At 55.5% G+C, this 23,380-nt stretch overlaps 2 protein-coding genes across 3 annotated transcripts; both read right to left on the bottom strand.

Annotated features, from left to right (window-relative positions):
- Nucleotides 1–375: 375 nt before the first annotated feature.
- Nucleotides 376–11,485, bottom strand: SLC25A14 (solute carrier family 25 member 14). Of its 2 annotated transcripts, XM_075896643.1 has the most exons (10): nucleotides 11,268–11,485; nucleotides 9,963–10,110; nucleotides 8,619–8,713; nucleotides 6,954–7,039; nucleotides 6,085–6,180; nucleotides 4,869–4,962; nucleotides 3,709–3,833; nucleotides 2,442–2,577; nucleotides 1,917–1,997; nucleotides 376–754 (listed from the first exon to the last, which is right to left on the bottom strand). In XM_075896643.1, exons 1-10 carry the CDS (start codon nucleotides 11,329–11,331, stop codon nucleotides 738–740), a joined length of 942 nt encoding a protein of 313 aa, XP_075752758.1. In that variant the 5' UTR covers nucleotides 11,332–11,485; the 3' UTR covers nucleotides 376–737. The 2 variants fall into 2 exon arrangements, with proteins under 2 accessions (XP_075752758.1, XP_075752759.1); XM_075896644.1 differs by lacking the exon at nucleotides 4,869–4,962 and having other exon boundaries at nucleotides 11,268–11,482.
- Nucleotides 11,486–14,349: 2,864 nt separating this feature from the next.
- On the bottom strand, nucleotides 14,350–20,266 carry RBMX2 (RNA binding motif protein X-linked 2). The gene is made up of 6 exons (XM_075896641.1): nucleotides 20,139–20,266; nucleotides 19,472–19,587; nucleotides 18,373–18,424; nucleotides 17,992–18,121; nucleotides 16,676–16,856; nucleotides 14,350–15,576 (listed from the first exon to the last, which is right to left on the bottom strand). Exons 1-6 carry the CDS (start codon nucleotides 20,141–20,143, stop codon nucleotides 15,113–15,115), a joined length of 948 nt encoding a protein of 315 aa, XP_075752756.1. The 5' UTR covers nucleotides 20,144–20,266; the 3' UTR covers nucleotides 14,350–15,112.
- Nucleotides 20,267–23,380: the final 3,114 nt, after the last annotated feature.

Here is a 23,380-nt window from a genome sequence, read left to right as displayed (position 1 = left end):
TGGCATGGTCCTTGCAGCCTGCATGTTTTCAGCCAGGAGATCCTCTGTTACACTCCAGTTCTGCTCAAGTGTTCTTGCCAGGATTTCAGAATGACTGTTAGATGCAGCACAATCTAGACCAGTGGGGCCCAAACTTTCCAGTTGCCCCACCCTCCCCCCTTTCCAGAAATGAAATCTGTCCACCCTTCTCTCCACCCCCATGGCACAGCTGGTTCTGCAGAGGAGTGAGGGCTGGGGACAGAACTGGGCCCAGTGGGAGCGGGGGTGGCCAGGGAACCAGAGCAGAGCTGCACTAAGAGCTGGTCTGAGAGCAGAGTGAGGGTCGGGCCACCTGCTCTGGGAATCAGCACCAAAGCAACAGACAAGCCCAGGCAGTCCTGTCAATAAATTATTTAATGAGGTTACAGGCCTGCAGAGCACGGCTGCCCCACTCTAGCAGGGTGCAGCAAGGCGCACCAGCCAACCAGAACGCACCGGAGCTGTAGAGCGTGGCCACTGCACCACATCGGTCTTCACAGAAGACATCGCCTCAGGCCCAGACGCTAGCAGTCAATGGTACCCCTAGATCACCAGGGCCCACCCGCTCAAGGGCCTGTGGTCCCAATCCACACGTGGCAAGACATCCCGACTCAGGAGGTGAAATGAGTGAAAGGTGACAGGATGCTCTTTAAACTGCACATCTTGCAGGCTGTGCTCGCGGACGGAGGCAGCCCTAGAACGGGAGTCGCTTCAGCTGCTCATAGGTGATAAAAAACTGGTGGGCAGGTCAAGGAACTGGGCCAACATGCTCATGCAGACACACGCCCGCCAGGCCCTGCCCCCCAGCCCACACGCAGCCGGGAAACCAGAGCAGCCCCACCCTCAGAGCCAGCAGGGAAACCTCCTGGAGCCCCAGTGTCCGTCACTCCACAGAGCTCACCGGCAGACATCGGTCCCCTCTCCACAGAGCCACGGCCCACAGCTGTGAGGGACATCCCACTGGCATCTCCCTGGAACCTGGGCTTGCTGGGGCTCAGAGCCCAGAGCCTCAGTAGAGGCCAGTGAAGGCCTGGGGTCATCAGGAGCCCAGCCCTGGCATTGCTAGTGTTAATCTGTTTGTGTTAGGGGGCCCACCTCGCACACCAGGTCCCACTGCAGAACGCTACGGGCACACCCAGCCCTTGGGGGCAGGACCCATGCTGCAGAGACTGCCACCTCCAAGCAGGGACAATTCCAAAAGGAACATACCTCCAGAAGCCTTCCTTGGTGGGGGGCAGTGGAGGAACCTGAGGGGAAGGCAGGCGCTAACCCAGCTAGCACAGCACAGGGAGGAGTCCCTACCCCCAGGGCTCAGCTGGCTGCCTCTGCCTGCAGGGCATTTTCTTTCCAAACTGGGAGGGGACACTTCAGAGAGTGACCAAAGGGCCAGTACCAGGCCGTGCAGAGCTTGTGGGGCAGGAAACAGCAAGCACAGAGCCTGTTCCAGGCACCTGGCCCAGGCAACCCAGGGCTTTCCCAGCCTTCATCCCAAAAGCAGGCCCTGCCCAGAGGCTGCCAGCCCTGAACGTCTCAGGGAAGATCTGGGGACCCTCAGCCCAGCTCAGGGCGCTGACTGCCGTGATGGGCTCCTTAGGATCACGAAGCCAAAGCAGAACACGCAGTTAGTGACACGAGGGGGCTCAGGGCTAGCTACTCAGCCGGATGCATTAGAAGCCACAATGTGCACCCCCCAGTTTCTCAGCCATGCAGCTGCCTCATAGCCAGCTCCAGCCGCTGTCTATGGATGGCAGGAGTCGCCCTGAGGGGGCCACTGCCGGGGAAACGGAGGGTAATAGAGCCCCACCAGAGTGAGACCCGTTGGCTTTGTGCCGTTCTGTGTCCTGCTCGCTCCAGCCAGCAGCACCTGCGCTTCCTCCCCGTCACTCCGAAAAGGATACAATGATGTTCCAAGGGCCAAGCCGGAGCCAGTTGGGCCAGAACCCTTTGTAGAGGGCAAAGAAGCCCTCGCTCTTCCACGTCTGGAGGAGAGACAGACGGACCATCAGACGGACACACACGTGGTCTCCCCTCCCCAGTGTTGTGGCACCCTCCCAGACCGAGCTGCTCCCAGGTAAGATATTCACCAAGTGCTGCTCTAGGAAGCAGCTAGAGGCAGTTCTCTGGCCTGTGTCCTTAGGGATCAGACTAGGACACAATGGTCCCTTCTTGCCTTAATCCAGGATGGCAGCCGGGGCCGCCCTTGCTCAGGAAGCTGGAGGAGAGACAGCCAGAGCCCCATGGCACAGAGCAGGCCATGCCCCGAGTCCATGCTCCCTGTGCGGCGACACACCCAGGAAAACTGCTCCGCAGTTGCTGCCTTTCACTGCCGGGGTGGGACATCGAAACGTGTTCTGGCTCAACCCAGCCCTGCCGGTCCACCTCCCCAGCTGCGGGTCCACCTCCCAAGGAGACAGGCTTCCTACCTTTAACAGGCCATCCAGCGTGCCTTTGTAGAGCTCCACGCTCCCCACTATGGCCCTCTGGTTCATCATCCGCGTCCGCACCACGTCCACTGGGTTGGAGGCCAGGGCTCCGGCCAGCCCGCACGTAAAACTGGAACTAAATGCACGAGAGCATCAGGGGCTGCTCCGGGCCCAGGCTGGCGACAGGCCTCAGACAGACACTGGGCCTGAGAGCACCAGCCACTGCGCAGCTAACTTGCTTTGCTCAACCACTCTCCCGCAGTCTGTTGCCATGGGAAACACCGAGCGCAGGCAAGCTGCGCAAGCCACCGAGGCTGACAGAGCATTTATCACTGCAACCAGCTCCTGCATCCAAGCCCCAGCCACTGTGGTCACCTTACTGGGTGAGGCTCACCAGGTAACCAGTGAACTGGTGGCCTGGAGCAGTCTGATGCGGGTGGGAGGCGGGCTCAGCCCAAGCAGCACCGCCCCTCCTGCCTACGGGATCCCAGTTAACCTCACATTTACCCGGTTACCTTTTAAAATGGGATTTTACAGCCCTAGCCTAGCCCTGGGCCGGGGACAAGCTGGCGTCTCTCACCAGGACCCCTGCAGACCTGCCAAGCGCTGTGGCACTGGCGTCACAGCTGGTGGGTTTTGGAAGCCTGCAGGTGCAGGGCTGGTGCTAGGGACACTTTCCCTCCCCCAGAGCAAGCGCTGAAAGAGCAGGAGACTTTCCCGGAGAATGGCAAGGGGGGGAGCAGGGCTAAGGCAGGCAGCCTGCCATTTTCCTTCCTTGTCCTTGCTCTCACTGCACCCTGCTGGCTTCCTCCCTCCAGCCACATGGTGCACGCTTGGCCTGTGCCCCACAGGACCCCACACAACGCTCCCACTGAACCACTCTGCAGCAGCAGCCCAGAAGCAGAACCAGGGTGGGGGACAAGTAGCTAGAAATCTGGCAGCTCATTTCACATGCTCTACACAATCCCCACTCCTCGCCCCTTCACCGCTCTTCCCAGAAGCCCCCCAGAGACTCTGGCTGGGAGATCTGCCCCCGGGAACTGCTCACTACAGACCTCAGCCGTGGCTGCTGCTGCCCACCTGGGAGGATCTAGCCTACATTCCCTACAAGCAGGAAGCGGGTGCCCGGGCTGCACCGCACACGCAGTCACATCCTGCCTGTCTCCAGCAGCGCCGCCTGGCAATGCCTCCCCCCAGCACACCCCCATGCCGCTGAGCCCCGGGGAGCCAGCCTGTGCCGGGTGCAGAGGGCATTGCAGATACTCACACAAAGTGGGCGAGGATCGTGTCCCCCATCAATCCAGAGAGGATCAGGTGCTTCTTGGTGATGTCGTAGACTGGCAGCTCTACCCCAACCACAATGGCAGCTCGCTGCGCCGTGGGGACCACCCCCTACCGAACACAAGCATTCCAGTCACTACTGCAGGCAGGGCCCCTCCTGCAGCCATCAGCCCCCTGGCTGTGCCACCCAGCTGCTCCCCGTTCCCCCGCTGCGCCTGCCTTAGATAAGGGACGTCCCCGAGCCCTCCTCCCTTTGGGCACGACTCCCCAGCCCGGATTGAGAGCTATTCTCCCTCTGCCCTGGGCTCACTTTGCCAGCGCCATGAACCGTCTCACCACTCTGCCCCTTGCTCTGTGACCTGGCTTCCCTCACAGCCACACACCTCTCACTAGGCAGCACCTGCAAAACTAGATGCTAGCCGAGCTTAACCAGGAGCAAGATGCAGCCAGGCTGGGCCAACCCCTTCCTGCCAGCAAGGCCAGGAGGTGCAAGACCCCCGGTCTCCCTGGCACCGAGCCGACGTGTCTCACTAGCTCTGCAGAAGGTCGCTGTGGCTTGAGAGCAGGTTATAAAAGAGCGGAAGGAAACGTGCACCAGCCGGACAGAGCCACCTGAGCTGACTGGGAAGCAGCCCTGGAGGCCGCCATGCACACCACACGTTTGCACAGCAAGGGAGGAGGAGCTCCTGGCTCAGAGAAACACCAGGGCCAAGGACGGGCCAAGCAGCTGGCCCGGTGAAGGCTGCCTCGCATCGGCGCTGTAGAGAGGCGTATGGCCATCAAGGCAGGGGAAGTCACCATGTCACCCAATGGAAACGGCTCTGGCAACCGGGCCAAGATGAACACGTGGCCGTCAGAGCACAGCCGCCCGCACTGGCCTCTGGGAGGTCCATTGAAGATGCCCATTGCCCCTCCCTGCTTCATGTCTAGCCTCTTCCCTACCTCATCCGCTTCTCTGTAATGATTTCCAGCCTTGGCCAGCTCCAGCATTAACTCACCCCCACGCTGCCAGTGCGCCAGGCTGAGACCGCAACGGCCGGCTCGGCTCAGCACAAAGCGGAGGTGGCAGGAGGCAGCCAGGGAATGCCAGCTCTCGGAACAGGAGAGAGGCGGGGCCAGGGCTAGCAGCACCCACTTGTGACTGACCTGGCTGGGCACTGTCTCCTGCCTGCAGCACGCGCCCGCGAGACAGACGTTTCCTTCCTGTTCTATCCTCTCCTCCCCGCTCGTGTGCGTTTGTCTAGAGAGCAGGAACAATCTTAGCAGGAACCGCTGAGCCAAAACCAGCAGTGGAGCGACTCCTTACAAGGCTCTGGAGTAAGAGACCTCGGGACGAGTATCTTCCCTCTGCGGGATTTTACTGAATGCAAGGAAGAGATCAGGGGAACGCTCCCTTTGGGAAAGCCCTCTAACTCGGGAATCCCAGCACTGGGCCTCTCTCCAGTGGGGGTTGCTGGTTCAAGTTCACGGAAGGATTTCCATGGCAAGGTCGCTATGCTCAGGGCTCGCCAGCTGCACTGTCCGGCGTTCTGCGCATGCGCAGACGGCCCGAACCCGGCTCTTCTGGGATATAATCTACTCGCCATGGGTGAGTAGATTACATAGATTGTCGAGCCCTGGCTATGCTACAGGCAGGCCAAGGTACCTTACCACAACCCCTGGCAGTGCAGCTAACTCCTAGAGGCACCAACAGTACCACACCGGCTCTAAAGCATCTCAGTGCCTTTGAGCTCAAGACCCTGTCTCCACAATCCACCCTCCCACCAGGAAGCTGCCCTCCTGCTCTCACTCCTAGGCACGGGGCAGATTCCAGGCAACAAGGGATGGGGGGTTTCAGGCCAGACACGAGGCAGAGCGGAGGCTGGTGCAAGGCAATTCATGTTTTTACCCTCCAGTGTTTTGGTGAGGAGATTCAGAGGAAACACCCGCTGACAATGAAAACTCCTCCTGCATCGGACAGCTGTGCTCAGCCTAACCTCACATGGGGGTGACCCAAACCCACTCAAACACAGGCTGAGTCGCTGGCCAAGAGGGGAGGAGCAGAGTCCTGCAAGGAGAAGCTGGCGGCTAGCCGCAGGTTAGCACTTCTACAGCTGTACCCTCTGGGAGGCTGCATGAGGGGACCTGTCCATTCCCATCCAGTTTGGACAGGGTGCCCTTTGCCACAAGGGCAGCAGAAAACAGCAAGGCGGCACCTGGCCTCAGCCTGTTCCCTCTACAGCACTTCACTCGCTCCACGGGACAGCAGCATCCTGGGAAGAGGCTGAACTCAGCACCTGGCTTCAGTCAGCAAATGCATGCGAGGAAGCAGCTTGCCCTTGCGCTGCCGGAGTGGAAGGGACTCTCACAAGTGGGCGCTTACCCTCCAGAGCCCCCGGGTGCCTTCCTGTTGGTAGATATCGATGAAGCTGCCAATCATGCCCCCCTGGAATAAGCTGCCTTGAGCCTGCATTCGAATCTGAAAGGAGGGGAGAGGTGTTACCAGACAGAGGCTGTCGGGCAGAGTTGGGGTAAGAGACGCAGCTACCACACAGGAGGGAGCAACAGCCGAGGACAGCAGAGCAACATCCAGCCGGCCTGGGAGAATTATTCAGGAGCCAGGCCTGTGACCTCTGAGTGGCGGCTCGCCGGGGGACTGGAGAAAGCAGAATCGCACAGGACACCTAGTGCTCAGAGGTCAGGCAAGGAACCCAGCCAGGGAAGCAGAGTCTCTCTCAAACAGAGCTGAACCCTGTGTGAATTCCAAGAGACACTCTGCCGGATGAGGCCTCCGGACTCCCTTGGCCTAGCATCAGGGGAAGGAGCCAGGTGGGCTGGGCTCTGCCATCACCCCGCAGGACTGGAGTAACAGGGATTACAGGTCAGAGGGCGGCGCGTTTCCGGAGCTGCGTGTGGTGGCCACAGGAAAAGGCTTGTGGCATGCCTGGCGACTGGCCAACACTCTTAGCCCTTTGCCCAGTTCACCCGTGTTGTGAGCACGTCCTCCATCAGCCTGGGGCGCCAGAGCATCTTTCACCACAGGGTTCAAGGGCTGCATTTTCCAGCTCCTCCCAGCACTGGGCTGATCCCTCACATTCGCTCTCCCACCCCTAGCTAAATCCACCAAGGCAGCACTTGCTTTCTACCCAGGGGCTGGAGGGCAGTTGCTCCAGCTGGAAGACATGCTGCTTCAAGGGAAGGCATCAGCCACATCATCCCTCTTGGGAGTCCCATAACACAGGCTACTCTTACCTTCAGCACATCTGTTGGGTTGGCCAGCGTGGACGAGATCACCCCTGAGACCACCCCACAGATCATGTTGATTAGCAGCGTCTCATCTGAAAGCAGACGGGGAGGGGGGAGAAGGTCAGAGCCCAAAGACACGGTGATGCAGGGACCTACCAGAGAAACTGAAACGCTGGGGAAGGAAGGAAGGAAAAGTCCAGCTCCCATTTCAGAGAGCGAAGCTTCGGGGTGCAGACACCAACTAGTGAACTGTAAGCTGTTGGCAAGCCTGCCCCCTAGCTGCCAGAGCCTGAAGGCAGTAGCTGGGACAGGCGGGCTTCAGCGATATTCCACCGGGGAGAAGGCAGGCTCTGATGTCAGAGCCTGGCAGATCAGGAGAAAAGCAGACTGCCAAGCGCCTCATTTCTAGACACAATTATCTGTCACTTCAGCCTCCCCGAAGGCGGTATTGTGGGTTGATTTCACGGGCGCAGTTGAGCTGAAATCCTTAGCGGCTGCCTCCTAAGCGCACAGCCCAGAGACCGGGTAGCCCAGACAGAGCGGGTTAGGGGCAATTAGTTCAGAAGGAAAAGCCTCCAGGCCCAGAGTTAGAGCAGTGGTTATGCTGGGAAAGGGCAGTGGTACTGACCGCAGCACTCTCCAGAGGAGACCAGGCCACTGGCAGCCCCAGCCCTGCAGGGAAACAAACATTTAGGACTCAGTACCAAGCTGGAAGTGCTGCAGCAGCAAAGGGACACAGGCAACTTGTGAGAAGAGCCCTGTGCGGCTACCAAACACATATCCGCAGCCGATCAGCTACATGGGCCGCGGCTGGAGGGTGGGTCTCACACGTGGGCAGGGCTCTGCTTGTGACCCAATTCACCTTCCAGGGAGTTAGATGCAAGGACGGACCGCCACTCATGAGCTAGGGCAGCGCCTGGGAGTCAGCGTGACTGCGTTCTATCCCAGGCCTGCTGTGGGCAAGTCCTCCTTCATCTGTAACTCTGGGGCAATACTAACTCACCTCTTCGGGGGGGACTGCAAATCAAATCCACCAGAGTCTGGCAAATGCTTAGAGCTCGGAGAGAAATGGCACTGGAATTTTACTGCTTCGGTATCTAAGTGGGGCAAGTGGAGAGTCCGTGGCCTGCCTCAGAGCAGCCAGGAAAGCACATTCCAGGGCTGTTCTCACACACACTCTGCAGGAAGGGACAAAGTCACAGAGCTAAGGGGACAATAAGGTCTGAGCAAAAGCTGCTCAGCACAAGGGTTCAAAGCCTCTGCCAGGGAGATGGGAGAGGTTAGTTAACCAAGCCTTCCGCTGCTGCTGCCTTGGAGACAGCTAGGAAAGCAGCACGATAAATAAGAATCACATCCTTGGAGGAAGGTGGGGTGTTATCAAAGCCAAACTTGAGAATCTTTCCTTTCCCCACCCTTTTTACTGGTTAGATGGGGAATACGGGGCCAAGCACATTAGGACCTCTATCGGCTGGCGTTACACAAAGAAACCCCCAGTGTTGGGACAGCAGGGAATGGAACACAGTTTAGCTTCTTTGGGATTTAGCAGCTGGGCAAGGTGGAGAAGGGAAAGAGCCGAGAAATGGAACGGGTGGGGGGCTGGCCTCACGAGTTCACATCATGCTCTGTGACCGCTCCAGAGGCAGCTCAGAACGATGCTTCGCTGGCACTGACCTTCTAAGCGATCTACAAACAAGCGCTTCAGGCTCTGGTAAATGCCGATCTTTATGGTGCCATAAGATGCCTGTCTCAGCAATGCAGGAGCAATCCTGCAAGGGCAAGTAAACGCAAGATCTAGTTACATGCAGCACACTCCCCGGGGGGACAGGCCCCAGTGCACCTCCCAGGCACAGCTCAGCATCACAGGCCCCTCAGGATCCATGGGAACAGAGGGTGCTGCATGGCAAGGAGTATGTTGGCCAGCATGGTGGTTCAGACAGACCCTGCTTGCACTGCACATGGCTCATGGCAAAGTTCAAAGGTTATGGAGCGCCACGCTCACCCAGACACAGCTGGGTCTGAAGAAGAAAAGGAGAAGCCTGGGCCCGTCTGTCTGCATTCTAGTGCCTGACACAAAACGGCTTCCAAGAGGCTTGTCCAGGAGACATTCGACAAGGAGGCAGAGTTATTCCCGCCCTTCTTCCTCAGGGTGCAGTTCAAACAAACAACAAAGTGACCCTCTGTTACACGGACAGCAGCTCCCAAGGGGTGCTTGTACCACACCCATGCCTAACTCCAGTGAGAGGCAAAGCGCTCTCTGAGGAGTAGGACTTCCCATGATCACGGCACGGTGGTGAACTGGGAACGCACCTCTCAAAGAGCCAGACCCGAAGACATTTAACAGGCTTTTGGAGAAAGAGCCAAGGAGCTGCCCTGCCTGCCTCCTCCACACAGAGACTTCCCAGGTCTTTATTTGGATATTTTAGACCAAGGGTTGGGAACCTCAGACCCAGAGACCACATCCAGCCACCGACTTGCCTGGATCCAGCCTGCAAGCCTGAGGGATCCCCAGCATTGGGGGGCCCACACTGGTGCTCCAGCCCCCGCCACTGGGCTGGAGTACACAAAGTTTACTAGGCTGGGTCTCCCTAGGCTGTGGTGTGCAAGGGGAATGTGGGGAGTGTCTTCTCAGTTCGGGGTCTGGGGGCCAATTCAGTGAGGGTTTTTGGTTTTCTGTGGGTCAGTGGCCCGCAACACAAAAAAGGTTCCCCGCCCCTGTTTTATACCCAGACATCTTGGGACACTGACCAAACAGACTGGCTGCTGGAAAGTCCAAAGGCCAGAAGGAGGTCAGCCCAGACTTGCAGTGACTGGCTGCATTCCCAGGTTCTTTAGCCCCCACTAAGTAAGAGAGGTGCAGAGATGGCTGACTATGGGAGAAGGAGCACACGGCCACAGGTTAGACTGTAGCCCTCTCTTGAAAGGATGCAGCAGGGTAGTGAGAGTGGGAAGGGAGACTGCACACACAAGGTATCAAGCAGAGAGCCTTTTGCGGGAAAGGGAGGCACCAAACCTTACCCGGAATAGAGCGCCAGAATCCCCTCCTCCTTATAGATGCGGAACAAGGCATGGAACATGCCCCGGTACTTGATCTCTCTGAAGCGGGCATCAATGCTCTGCCCTTGCACCTGCAGGCGCGTTTTGGTGAGGTCCACAGGAAAGGTCCCTACAGACGCAGAAAGGCTCCAGTCAGGCTGCAGTCCCTGCACCATGAGGGGAAACTACACCCCAGGAAATGGACTAGCACCCTCAAGAGTGCAACTACCAGCCAGGTCTCTGGTGCCCGGGGGGCCAGCCTCTCAAGCAAGTCCCCTGCATTAAAGAGCCCTGAAGAGACAGCACAGCCTCAGGCCACAGAGCCCTGCTGCCTGCCATCCCACCCCCTGCCTATTGCTTATATGACAAGGCCAGACACAATCGCTGGGATGCTCGCACTGGCTTCTGGCACCCCAGGCCAGAGAACATCACCCTGCAATTGCTGCACTGGAGCTACCAGGCCGGGTGCACTGCAGCGGGTGGGTCAGGGTGACACAGGGAGCCATGCCTGATGCGCGGGGCAGGGAGCAGCCTGTCCTGGGTGGTAGAGTGACCCCTCGCGTCCCGGCTGGGTGGGACCCAGCTTCTGTCAGACAGAGGCACCTCTTTGTTGTGTGGGGGAGCAGCTGCAGAGATCCCGCCCCCCCGCAGTGCCCCCCCCACGAACCGCCCCTCCCCCAGCCAGCCCCACAGCGCTCCCTCCCCCGGATCGCCCCTCCCCAGCCATCCCCGCAGCGCTCCCTCCCCCGGATCGCCCCTCCCCAGCCATCCCCGCAGCGCTCCCCCCCCCACGGACCGCCCCTCCCCCAGCCAGCCCCGCAGCGCTCCCCCCCCACGGACCGCCCCTCCCCCAGCCAGCCCCGCAGCGCCCCCCCCACGGGCCGCCCCTCCCCCAGCCAGCCCCGCAGCGCCCCCCCCCCCCACGGGCCGCCCCTCCCCCAGCCAGCCCCGCAGCGCCCCCCCCCCACGGGCCGCCCCTCCCCCAGCCAGCCCCGCAGCGCCCCCCCCCCACGGGCCGCCCCTCCCCCAGCCAGCCCCGCAGCGCCCCCCCCCCACGGGCCGCCCCTCCCCCAGCCAGCCCCGCAGCGCCCCCCCCCCACGGGCCGCCCCTCCCCCAGCCAGCCCCGCAGCGCCCCCCCCCACGGGCCGCCCCTCCCCCAGCCAGCCCCGCAGCGCCCCCCCCCACGGGCCGCCCCTCCCCCAGCCAGCCCCGCAGCGCCCCCCCCCCCACGGGCCGCCCCTCCCCCAGCCAGCCCCGCAGCGCCCCCCCCAGGGGCCCCCCCTCACCGAACTCGGCCACGAGGGAGGCCAGCCCGCCGTACACGAAGGGTTTCCAGCTCAGCGCGGACATCGCATGGCGGGGCGGGGCCGGCCGGGCCGCTCACTGCTCACGGAGGCGCGCGCCGCAAACCGACCGGCAGCCGGCACGACACTGACCCGCGGCAGCAGCGCGCATGCGCGGGGCGGGACCAGGACGTCGCTCCGTCGCGCCTTCCGGACGGTGACGTGAGATTGGCGGCGCCGGGCTCAATCTTACAGAAAGGGGCGGGGCCGGGCCACGCGCCTTCACCCCCCCCCACTTCCGCCCAGCGTCGTGACGTAGAGGCGCCAATCTCACGTGTTGGGGGCGGAGCTTACTGGTTTGGACCAAGTGGGCTTGTACCGTGCGGTTGTCCTGGCAACCCGCTGGGCAGGAGGCGGCCCCATGACTATAGGAGCAGTGCCTGCGGGAGGGGCAGGGATGTCACCGCATCCCTCCCCTCACCCTTTTCCAGACACCATCCCTACCCATCCTGGCTACTAGCCCTTGACAGACCTGAGCTCCATGCATTTTAGTTCTTTGTTGAACCCAGTCAAGCCTTAGTCCTCACCCCATCCTCTGGCGAGGAGTTCCACAGGTTGACTGTGCGCTGAGTGAAGAAAAACTTCCTTTGGGTTGTTTTAAACCTGCTACCTATTTATTTCATTTAGGGAGCCCTAGTTCTTATATAGTGAGAATAAGTAAATAACTTTTCCTTAGTCATTTCTCCACACCACTCATGATTTTACAGACCTCTATCATATCCCCCTTAGTCTCCTCTTTTCTAAGGTGAAAAGTCCCACTCTTTTTAATCTCTCTTCATAGGAGACCTGTTCCATACCCCTAATCATTTTCAGAACCTTTTCCAATGAGACAACCACATCTATACACAGAATTTAAGATGTGGGTCTACACAGAGGGTCTACACAGAAGGAATAAGATGTTCTCTGTCTTATTCTCAATCCCTTTTTAAATGATTGCTAACACTCTGTTTTGCCTGCCACTGCACACTGAGTGGATGTTTTCAGAGAACTATCCACAATGACTTCCAAGATCTCGCTCTTCAGTAGTTGTAGTTAAATTAGCCCCCATCATATTGTACATATAGTTGGGATTATTTTTTCCAATGCACATTACTTTACATTTACCAGCATTCAATTTTATTTGCCATTTTGTTGCCAAATCACTTAGTCTGGTGAGCTTGTTTTGAAGCTCTTCAGTCTGCTTTGGTCTTAACTATCTTGAGCAGTTTGGCATCATCTGCAAATTTTGCTACCTCACTGTTTACCCCTTTCTCCAGATCATGTATAAATAAGTTGAATAGGACTGGTCCCAGTAGGGACCCTTGGGGAACACCACTAGTTACCTCTCTCCACTCTGAAAACTTGCCATTTATTCCTACCCTTTGTTTCCTGTCTTTTAACCAGTTATCAAATCCATGAAAGGACTTTCCCTCTTATCCCATGACAACTTAGGAGCGATGAAGGATCCCTTGATCTCTTTCCTTACTGTGCTGCTGCTGCAGTGCTGCTAGCTCCAGTGAGCATTGCCCACCCTGACATTAACTCACAGAAGCCTGTAGGGTCCTATTGTGCTGGAAACAGGACAGCTATGCAGAGGAACTGTTCAGAATGAAAACTGATGTGGTCTAGGGTGACAGGAGAACCTGGCCAGCAGGGGACAATGCACTGCCTAAGCCCTGGCTACATGAGCCAGAACAGCACCTTAGTCACACTAACGGAAATGATCTTAGATGCTCTTTGATAATAAATGTTGCTATTTGAATATAAACTCTCACTGCTTAAAGCACATAAGGAGAGGGTTGGTCACACTGTGCAGTGCTGCACAATCTTCTGACAGACAGCTTCTTTCAATACCACAGATGCTGAGCTTGCGTGACATCCCCTCCTCCCTCGTAGAAGCCATATTCCAGGAACTTAGCAGAGCCCCGTGGGCTATCTATGCTTCCAGCTGGAGTGAAGATTAAGGGGTTCCACAGGCTACAAGCGCAAGGGGAAACCAAACCCGCAGAAGGCCAGAGAGACCAGGAGTATATTTGGACCCCAATGAGCAGAAGCTGAGTAGAGCTCAGGGAATGCACAATGCCCTACAAATAACACTGTGCGCTAGCCCAGCTTGGAAAAATAAAGTGGATTTACTCACTCACTTGGACCCTAGTACACAGGAACTGCAGGGTGATATTTTCTAATCTGCAGCCTGGCTGGATGGCCATAATGGTCCCTTCTGACATCTAGACATTAGCACACTTCAGCAACATAGTACGGGGACCATGGCATGATTCAGCATGAGCAGACTATTTCTCTCCCTGCTCTCCAAGGACTACAAGCAGACTGTACGGGGCCTCTTCCCTCAATGATTGCCCTGTCGAATAACTGCTTTCAGACCCTTAAAAGAAAAACATACAAAGTAAGAACAGTATCTTGCAATCAGCACTTTGTACAGACAAACTGTCCTGGTTCCAGGGAGAGCTGCACTTCTACACCCTATGGTCTCTGACAGCACATGCCTGAAGTCATAGGCTTTTATCTTCTTGAGGTGGTCTCTGATGGCTCTTCCAGTTGTAGGCCATGCCGTGTGGCACACCACTCTCTGCACCCATAGGGTAGACCCAGCAGGTCTACTAGGCACCTGCAGTTGCTCCCTTTGTGCACTTGTAACCAGCACGGAACACAGTGACCCAAAACATTCTTTTAAACCGAAAAGCATGGCTCAATCTTAACCGTAGGAACAAAGCATTGCATATTTTAAAAAACTGAAGTCTACATGCATGTCTCGAGTCCTGGGCAGACTTACTTCAGAGGCCTGCCTACTGTCTGTTCCTCCGCCCGGAGAGGCAGAGTTCTTTCTAATCAGTTCCCTAGACATGAGCAGCCCTGCCTCCCACAAACTCAGCAGGGGATTGGAGGTAATCCGCTCTCTCTCAAATTAACCCCTTGTATTCACACAGCAAATCCCCTTACAGCAATCAGGCGCACATATAGAACAATGTATTGATAAGCAGTCCCAAAATGGTCACACATTGTCTCTCAGGGATCACCTGAAGCAGGCTTTTTGCACAGAGTGGTTTTTTATTATCCCTAGAATAGTTAAACAGCAAGTCTCTGTGTCAACCTCTGCGTACGGTGTCTTGGGCCTGCTGATGCTGCCATGGATCTGGAGGGAGGCGGTAAGCACTGAATGACATTTAAAACAATAAATTATCCCAACTGCACAATCCAATGCTTGGGAATTCCTGGCAGGAGCTAACGGCCACGTTAGAATTCCTCAGCTGACATACTAGCCCATATAACTTGGATTTAAGACATTCATTGCTGGGGTCAGTCTAGACTGGGAACCCGCACCAACAGAACAGATGACAGAGGTTATTTCCAAGAACTACAGGAGCTGCCTGCTCTGCTTGACAACAATGAAGTGCCAGACAGAACTCATCACCTGGGAGGCATCTCACTGTTAACAACACAGGGCATTTACTGTAGATTGCAATTTGAGCGACCGCCCCAGGCCCCAGCCACTTCTACCAGCTAAGGCAAGAGCAGGAGGGTCCCTGGCTCTCCAGTCCCTAGGGAAGGACTGCATTAACAAGGAGCAGAGATATAAAGCTGACGGAAGAAAATGGGGTGCTATTTCACTGCACTCGCAGAGGCATAAATGCTTGGAGATTATTAGGAGAGAGGATTTGTGGCAAGCTTAAAAATGGATTCAACATGTGGGGGTTTCCTCCCCCTTCCAATTATTAGCTACCCACAGTATTTCTCTGCAAGTAGCACCAGGCCTGTAGTTTTGCCCTGCCTGCAGCCACAGGACAGACAATTCAATAGCGGCTGGAGTCCCTAGAGCTAGACCGTTCTGTTCCCTTGACGTGCTGGTCCCTGGTGCTCCTCTCCCATCGCTCGCTTGATCTCGTGCCCCCTAGATATTCCTCTTGTCTGCTGCAGTGGCCTTCTCCCCTCCTGTTCTTCTCTTCAGCCTTGTCCTCCTTCCTGGATCTGCTCGGACCCTTCTGTTCTTGGTGCCCTTTGTCCCCTCGTCTCTCCACAGCTCTCTTGGAACTCTGCCTTTGCTCATATTCCTCCTCCAGATGAGTCCTGCTTGCATGCTTTTGCCCAGACCCATTCCGGGACTGCTGCCGTGGGTTAGCATATTGGTCATAGCCAGAGTCTTCCTTTTCCTTTTTAATCCAGGCTGTGGGAGGGGGCTCTCCTGCAGGGAGTGACCTCTTCACACCTTTCAGGTCTCTCCTCTTCTCCGTCTGCTCTCTTTTCTTCTTCTCTTGATCTGAAATACAGATTGATCCCTGTGAGAGCGACCCCTGCAAGACTGCGGCAGCGCCAACCTCACCTGCTACCGCAGCTTCACACGTGCCATTCATCCTAGAATGTTTTCCTTCTAACTTCTCCAGCTCCTAGCCACAGAAGGCTCCTGGCCTCACCCACTCTTCCCACCCCAGGAGAAAGCCCGCTTCCCAGAGGATTTCAGTTGATACCATCTGCTGTACCAAGCACCCGAGTTCAGGGATCAGCGCAGCCCACCCGTAACACATTTGTGCTGATTTTCTTTAATAAAAATTCAGATACTCCCACAGTGGGTGTGTTTAAGACAAGGCTGCTTGACTCCAAGGAGCAGGCCAGAGTCCATGTCTAACTATTGGACACAGGACAGTGTACTATACAGCCTCCCTCTGTGCACCCATAGCCAGTCTCCCTTGTGTCAGTGGGAGATTGGCATAGAGGATAAATCCATGAGGTAGTAACTACACTTCATGTATTCAGTCTTCCAGCCACATTCAGCACTGCCCAGTGTAAAATCTGCTCTCCAATATACCCAATGCTGTGCCTGCCCTGTGCATCTCCTCCACCATCCTGTCTCTGATTCTCCTCCGTGTTCTTCCCTCTGCATTTCCTCCCATGCAGCAACTTCCACTTCCCACAAGCCGCTCTGCCATTCTCCACAATTACTAGCAGTGAAATAGCGAGTGTTCACACTGAAGCATTAAGACTCCAAAAGAGCTGAAGAGCTCACATCTAAGCCAGTGTTTCAGGCTCTCTGCACACTCAGGCAGGCACATCAGCTACACTCAGTAAACATTTTGAAAGTTCCCTGTAGCCATGAGGGCTTAAAGAAAACCCAAACTTTACCTGAATTTTTCAATACTGTGAACTTAAGACTAGAAGGGACTACTATGATTATCTAGTCTGACCTGCTGTATGACACAGGACAGAGTCTCACCCAGTAAACTGTTTCAATCCCATAACTTGATTGTCTCCACCCATAGCACACCCATTGGCAACTGTCTGTTTGTTCTGCTCAATGCCTTGTGGGATGGAGGAGTTCTCACATGCTGCGTTCCCAGGATGCAGGTAGGAACATACTTCACCTTTACGCTTTTTCACTGGTACCTCACTGTCTTCTGAGGAAGAGTCCGATGAAACAGGTGGCGGAGTTTTAGCTCCACAGCCTCTCTCACGTAGGACTTTTGTTACATCATCGATATCCTCAGAGTCCTTTGGAGGGCGATAATTAGCGACATGGTCCACCCGAATTGTCCTTCCTTTTATCTGTACAAAATAAAAGCAGGATATTAGTAAAACTGCCAACAAACCCACAAGGCTACAGAAAGTTGCCGCCACACAGGCAAAAGCCATAGGACTTGAGCTCACGCTAGGGTTGTAAAAATGCAGTTAAAAATGTAACCGCTTAAAAATCTTAGTTACAGTTGCACATGCTGCGCACTCCGCAGTGTAACGTTTAGACAGGCTTTATACTGTGCAGACCACAGTAAAACCTCCACGGGGGGCTGCCGTTAAGGGGGAGGCTTACCAGTTAACCGGTTAACTTCACATCCCTACTCCAATATTGTCATAATAATAAATAATCATTAAAAAAAATCAAATGCTTATTAATGTTTCAAAAGCAAATGTTTGTACTTACACAGTCTGTAAGGGCTGTTAAACAACTGTATATTTAACTATTCTAAGGTAAATATGTCGTATAAAAATGGTTAAAATACAAACATACGTATTATCAGGGCTCGCCAAACCGCGGCGAGCCCTGCTCGCCAGCTGCACTGTCTGGCAATCTGCGCATGCGCAGATCGCCCGCACCCGGCTCTTCCGGGTTGTAATCTATTCGCCTCGGGCGAGTCAATTGCATTATTTGTCGAGCCCTGCGTATTATAATCCTAACCAAAGCGCAAATCATCAACCACTAACTAATATCACCCACAGATTACCAAAGGATAACTCTACACCCCACGCCTCTGTCATGGGTCTAATATCCCCAAATCCATTCTTAAAAAATAAAATCTATCTCATCAGTAGTACAAAAAATGTGCAAACTAAAAAACAAACAGGGCATAACTATCTCCATGAAAAAGGCGGCCACAGAAGTGCTAGTCACAGAGCATTCACATGAACACATCCTGAAATCAAATGGTACCAGAACATCTCTGAAGGTTGGATCCATCCCATGGGTCATATCTACATCACTTCTCTTGTGGCACTAATATACTGCTGTAATTCCCTCTGCGGACACAAATGCTTTTAACTGCGCACCCTTGGATGTGGAAAGAATGGTGAACTGAAGCTTTGGGAGCCCTAAGGTCATAGCAAATAATAGCCACACACTAGCAGCCAACCTGGGCACAAACAGGACTTCACTTAAAGGCTGGTCTCTTTTCTTTCACATACCAACCTTGATCCCATTAAAGTTGTCAACAGCAAGTACGGTGCTTCTCTGATCTTCATAGCAGATAAAGCAGAAACCTTTCGATTTTCCAGTCTTTTTATCTCGCACCAGATTAATGTTCACAATTTCTCCATATCTAGAAAGAAAAAAGTGAAGTCACAAGACACCAAAGGCGAGGGAAATGACAATTCCATGAAAAACTACTAAGAAAAGTGTAATAGAGAAGGAAAAGCCACCAGCCCTCGAGATTTCTCCTGCAGTGACTGAGGTGGGGGGATGTCACAAGAGGCCATGTGTCATCCAATATCAAGGCTTAAACACCAACTGTTTGGCCTCATGCTACGACCTTACTAAACTACTGAGAATGAAGAATGAAATTCGACTTACTGTGAAAACACGCAAATGATATCACCTTCTGTCAACTCATAGGGGAGACCTCCTGGGAAGAAGACACAAATGTTAATGCTGCTCAGGCTCAACAGGACTGCAGTACAGCTCTTATCCTTGGCCTTGCAGATTATCATGCCTGTCCCCCTCAACCCAATATGCCTCTCTTGACTCCCACACTCTAAGGTACGTCTACACTACAAGGTTTTTGCGTAAAAACCCGCAGAGCGGCCACATCTCAAGCGCGTTTTTGCGCAAGAAAATCTACAGTCAATCGACAGAACAGAGGGTTTTTTGTGGTGTAGGTAAACCTCCTTCTACAAGGCATAGCTCCTTTTTGCACTACAGCTGTTTCGCAAAAAGGCATCTGTGGACGCTCCATCGGAGTTTCTTGTGCAAAAAGAGCCTATCCAAAAAAGCACAGGTGCTCTGATGGCCATTCTGTGAATGACAATCAGAGCTTTCTTGTGCAAGAGCATCCATGCAGTGTGGATGTGCTTTGAGGTGTGGACGCGCTTTTGCTCAAGAAGTTTTTGTGCAAGGATTCTTCTGCAAAAGACTTCTTGCACAAAAACCCTGCAGTGTAGACATAGCCTAAGCGACAATTCTTCAAAGTTTTAAGTCACTTGATTTAATCAGAACCATTTCATAATACTGATGAAGTTCTACAGAACTTCTATTTTAACTTAAAAATGACCAGTAGTCCTGTGTCACTTTAGAGACTAACAAAAATATATAGTATCATGAGCTTTTGTGGGCAAGACCCACTTTATCAGATGAGTTGGAGTGGAAATAATAGAATCCAAGATATATATAAACAGCAGAAATACCACTTATCAATTGCAGGACCCATGTTAATGAAGCTAATTAAGTGGACTGTATGTGTCCCATTCATAGCTGCCTTAAACATTCGCATTTTCACATCAAAAGCTAACTGGTTACCTTTTTAAACAGGATTTTACATCCCTAGACCAAAATATGAACCTGGGAGGGCTAATATTGTTACAGCACGCAGCAACAGGGAAATAGACTGACACACAGGGCTCATGATACAGAACCTGGGGGAACCAGCACCAAGACTGCTGCACAAATCACATACCCACAAAGATCCAGGCGCTATCACTGTACTCTGCATGCCAGGACACCTTCTCCTGTACGCCCAGCTCTGCCTCCCGCTCATTCAGCTCATTGATCAGTTTCACCTTCGTCAGGGGGCTGCAGTGCAAAGGCCAAACAGTTACCAAGGTAGGGACCTCGCCCTGTCCAATGCCTCCTCCCACTCTCAGCCCCTCCACATATCCCCAGGCAGCCCCCCCCACACCTCCAGTATCCCCTGTGCTGCCCCCCCGCCCCCCATATCCCCACCCAGCCCCCCCACACTCCAGTATCCCCTGTGCTGCCCCTGCCCCCCATATCCCCACCCAGCCCCCCCACACTCCAGTATCCCCTGTGCTGCCCCTGCCCCCCATATCCCCACCCAGCCCCCCCACACTCCAGTATCCCCTGTGCTGCCCCCCCGCCCCCCATATCCCCACCCAGCCCCCCCACACTCCAGTATCCCCTATGCTGCTCCCTGCCCCCATATCCCCACCCAGCCCCCCCACACTCCAGTATCCCCTATGCTGCTCCCTGCCCCCATATCCCCACCCAGCCCCCCCACACTCCAGTATCCCCTATGCTGCTCCCTGCCCCCATATCCCCACCCAGCCCCCCCACACTCCAGTATCCCCTGTGCTGCCCCCCCGCCCCAGGCAGCCCCGACCTACTTCATGGCGGTGGCTGCTCAGCCCAGCTCTCGCGCACGCGCAGTTCCCGGGCGCTCCGGAAGGGTGGCGCGCGCCCGGCCCAGCAGTAAGCCCCGCCCCGGGGCGGAGCCGCGCGCTCCTCGCTGGGGGGGGAGAGGCGCGCGCGCGGGCCGGATCGAGCCCTACGGGGCAGAGGAGCGAGGGGCGCGGGCACGTGGCCAGCCCGGCCCCTGATCGCCACCCGGCACGTGCTGCCCCCGCCCGCCCCGCGCCCCTAGGGCCTGCGCCCCATCCCCAGCCCCATCACTGCACTCTAAGCCCCCAGGCCCTGCACCCCATCACCCCACCCAGCGCCCGCCCTGCGCCCCACCCCGAGCCCCCAGGCCCTGCGCCCCATCACTGCTCCCCATCACTGCTCCCCTAGGGCCTGCGCCCCATCACCCCACCCAGCGCCCCCAGGCCCTGCGCCCCATCACTGCTCCCCTAGGGCCTGCGCCCCATCACCCCACCCAGCGCCCGCCCTGCGCCCCATCACCCCACCCAGCGCCCGCCCAGCGCCCCACCCCGAGCCCCCAGGCCCTGTGCCCCATCACTGCTCCCCTAGGGCCTGCGCCCCATCACTGCTCTCGTAGGGCCAGAGCTCGCCCTGCGCCCCACCCCGAGCCCCATCACTGCACCCTGAGCCCTGCGCCCCATCACTGCACTCTAAGCCCCCAGGCCCTGCACCCCATCACTCCACCCAGCGCCCCCAGGGCCTGCGCCCCATCACCCCACCCAGCGCCCACCCTGCACCCCACCCCGAGCCCCCAGGCCCTGCGTCCCATCACTGCTCCCCTAGGGCCAGAGCCCGCCCGCCCTGCGTCCCACCCCGAGCCCCCGGGCCCTGCGCCCCATCACTGCTCCCCTAGGGCCAGCACCCCACCTCAAGCCCCCGGGGCCTGCGCCCCATCACCCCACCCAGCGCCCGCCCCGCGCCCCACCCCGAGTCCCCAGGCGCTGCGCCCCATCACTGCACCCAGCGCCCGCCCTGCGCCCCCAGGGCCTGTGCCCCATCACTGCTCCCCATCACTGCTCCCCTAGGGCCAGAGCCCGCCCCACCCCGAGCCCCCGGGGCCTGCGCCCCATCACTGCTTCCCTAGGGCCAGAGCCCGCCCTGCGTCCCACCCCAAACCCCCAGGCCCTGCACCCCATCACCACTCCCCTAGAGCCAGAGCCCGCCCTGCGCCCCACCCTGAGCCCCATCACTGCACTCTACGCCCCCAGGCCCTGCGCCCCATCACTGCACCGCAGCCCTCAAGCCAGCACAAATGCACAGTGCCCTGCACCCACCACCCCACCCGGCACCCGCCCTTTCCCGAAATAGCAGGCACGCTATTCCGGTGTCCTTATAACCCTTGTTCCACGAGGTTTAAGGGATTTGTGGGAATAGTGCCTTATTTTGAAATTTGGCATTGTCTACACTGCACCACATTTCAAAATAAACTCTTTTAATCTAGACTCGGAATAAGATGTGCAAATTGCGTAGCTTATGCTGACAGAAGGATGCTGCATAGACGCACCCTAAGATGCCACAGGACTTCTTATCTTTTCTGCTCCTGTTTAATCAGTTAACCAGTTAAACTTAACTTTTAACCAATTGACTAATCAAATGGGATTTTACATCCCAAATTCAGGCAGCTTTGAAAGTCACCTTGAATAGCTAGGTCCCCCAGTAAATACTGAGCACTAGATTCTTCATTGGCATGTGAGGAACGGGAATGGGGGCATGGTGATTCATTTAGATAATGAATGGACGTGACATCAGCAGCACAGAAAATTAGGTTAAAAAAAAACCCAACCGATTTTGAGGCCAGAGATGTATTCCTCAATTCATTATTTTTAGCAGGTGATTATCTCACCGCTGCTGTGTCTGAGTCACTGAGCTGTGAGCCGTGTGACTGACACCAGACCAGAGAGCTGCCCTTGTCCCCCTGTAGCTCAGGCATTGGGGTTCTGATGCGGCTGGGGTTGCTCATTTGCTGGATGGTCCCTAGAACATTCCTCCACGGCAGCCGGGACTGGCTCCAGACATAACCTGAAAACAAGGAACTTTCTTTCTACAGTGTGCAGAGCTGGGGAAAGAGGTATGCTTGGTCACTAGCTTCTCCTTTTCCGGAGACACAAGGTGGGTAAGATATTACCTTCTATGGACTAACATCTGTTGATGAGAGACAAGCTCTGTGTAGTTCAAAAGCTTGGCTGTCTCATCTACAGGAGTTAGTTCAATAAAGGATATTACTTCACCCACCCTGTCTCTACTGTCTTGGGCTACTGTCCACAGCTACAACACTTGAAGCAGAAATATCTCAATTCAGGTTATTATAGCAACGTTCAATTGGAAAGGATCCCCCGTATGCTCTAGGACCAGAGAAAAGAATAAATCATTCACCTCTCCATAGCTAGTGTAGAACACGGGCAGCTGCGTAGCAGCAACACTGCAGGACAGGAAGTCAAGATGGCTCTTGTATTGATCTAAAACTGCAAAGAGAACATGAGTTACATTCATAGATTCCAAGGCCAGAAGGAACCACTGTGATTATCTAGCCTGACCTCCCATATCACAGGTCAGAGAACTGCTCCCCAATAATTCCTAGAGCAGAGCTTTTAGAAAAACAGCCCATCTGGATTTTAAAGCTGTCAGTGACAGAGAATCCACCATGGCTGTTTGTAAACTGTTCCAGTGATTAATTGCCACTGATAAAAAGTTATGCCTATCTACAGTCTGAATTGGTCTAGTTTTCACTTCCGCTCATTGATTAAATATTGGACCTCTCTGCTAGATTAAAGAGCCCATTATTCAGAACTGGATCCCCATGTAGCTAGATAATTATAGACTGTCATCCACTCATCCTTTGTCTCTTTGTAGACTGAGCTCTTTGAGTCTCTCTCTGTAAGGCATATTCTATAAGCCTTTCATCATTCCCATAGCTCTTCTCTGAAATAGGGATGTGACAGGTAACAGGTTAACCAGTTATCCGGCATGCATTGCCGTTAACGGGTGATGCTTACTGAGTAACAGTTAACTGATACCTGGGAGCAGCCTGTTGCAGGAGGAGGACTGTTCTAGCCTCACCAGGCTCCTGCGTGGGGCAGCCCCATGTGGGTTAACCGATTAAATGGGATTTGACATCCCTACTCCGAACCCTCTGCAGTTTATCAACATCCTTCTTGAATCATGGATGGCAGAACTGGCCATAGGATTCTAGCTGCTGGAACACCAGTCC

Source organism: Pelodiscus sinensis, chromosome 13 (genome assembly GCF_049634645.1).
Source record: "Pelodiscus sinensis isolate JC-2024 chromosome 13, ASM4963464v1, whole genome shotgun sequence".
NCBI lineage: Eukaryota > Metazoa > Chordata > Testudines > Trionychidae > Pelodiscus > Pelodiscus sinensis.
Note: the sequence above shows the minus strand (reverse complement) of the source record. Positions and strands in the feature narration are given on the sequence as shown.

Bases quoted from the DNA above. Each gene is read 5' to 3' on its own strand.
- SLC25A14 (XM_075896643.1), bottom strand. From the start codon at position 11,331: ATGTCCGCGCTGAGCTGGAAACCCTTCGTGTACGGCGGGCTGGCCTCC. The intron at 2,578-3,708 runs GTGAGTATCTGC...TCGTGCATTTAG, and splicing joins ACGATCCTCGCCCACTTTGT to TTCCAGTTTTACGTGCGGGC. The intron at 1,998-2,441 runs GTAGGAAGCCTG...TCTCTCCTCCAG, and splicing joins CGCTGGATGGCCTGTTAAAG to ACGTGGAAGAGCGAGGGCTT.
- RBMX2 (XM_075896641.1), bottom strand. The intron at 16,857-17,991 runs GTTGGTATGTGA...TATTTTGTACAG, and splicing joins ACAACTTTAATGGGATCAAG to ATAAAAGGAAGGACAATTCG. The intron at 15,577-16,675 runs GTGAAGTATGTT...TCTGTATTTCAG, and splicing joins ACCAGTGAAAAAGCGTAAAG to ATCAAGAGAAGAAGAAAAGA.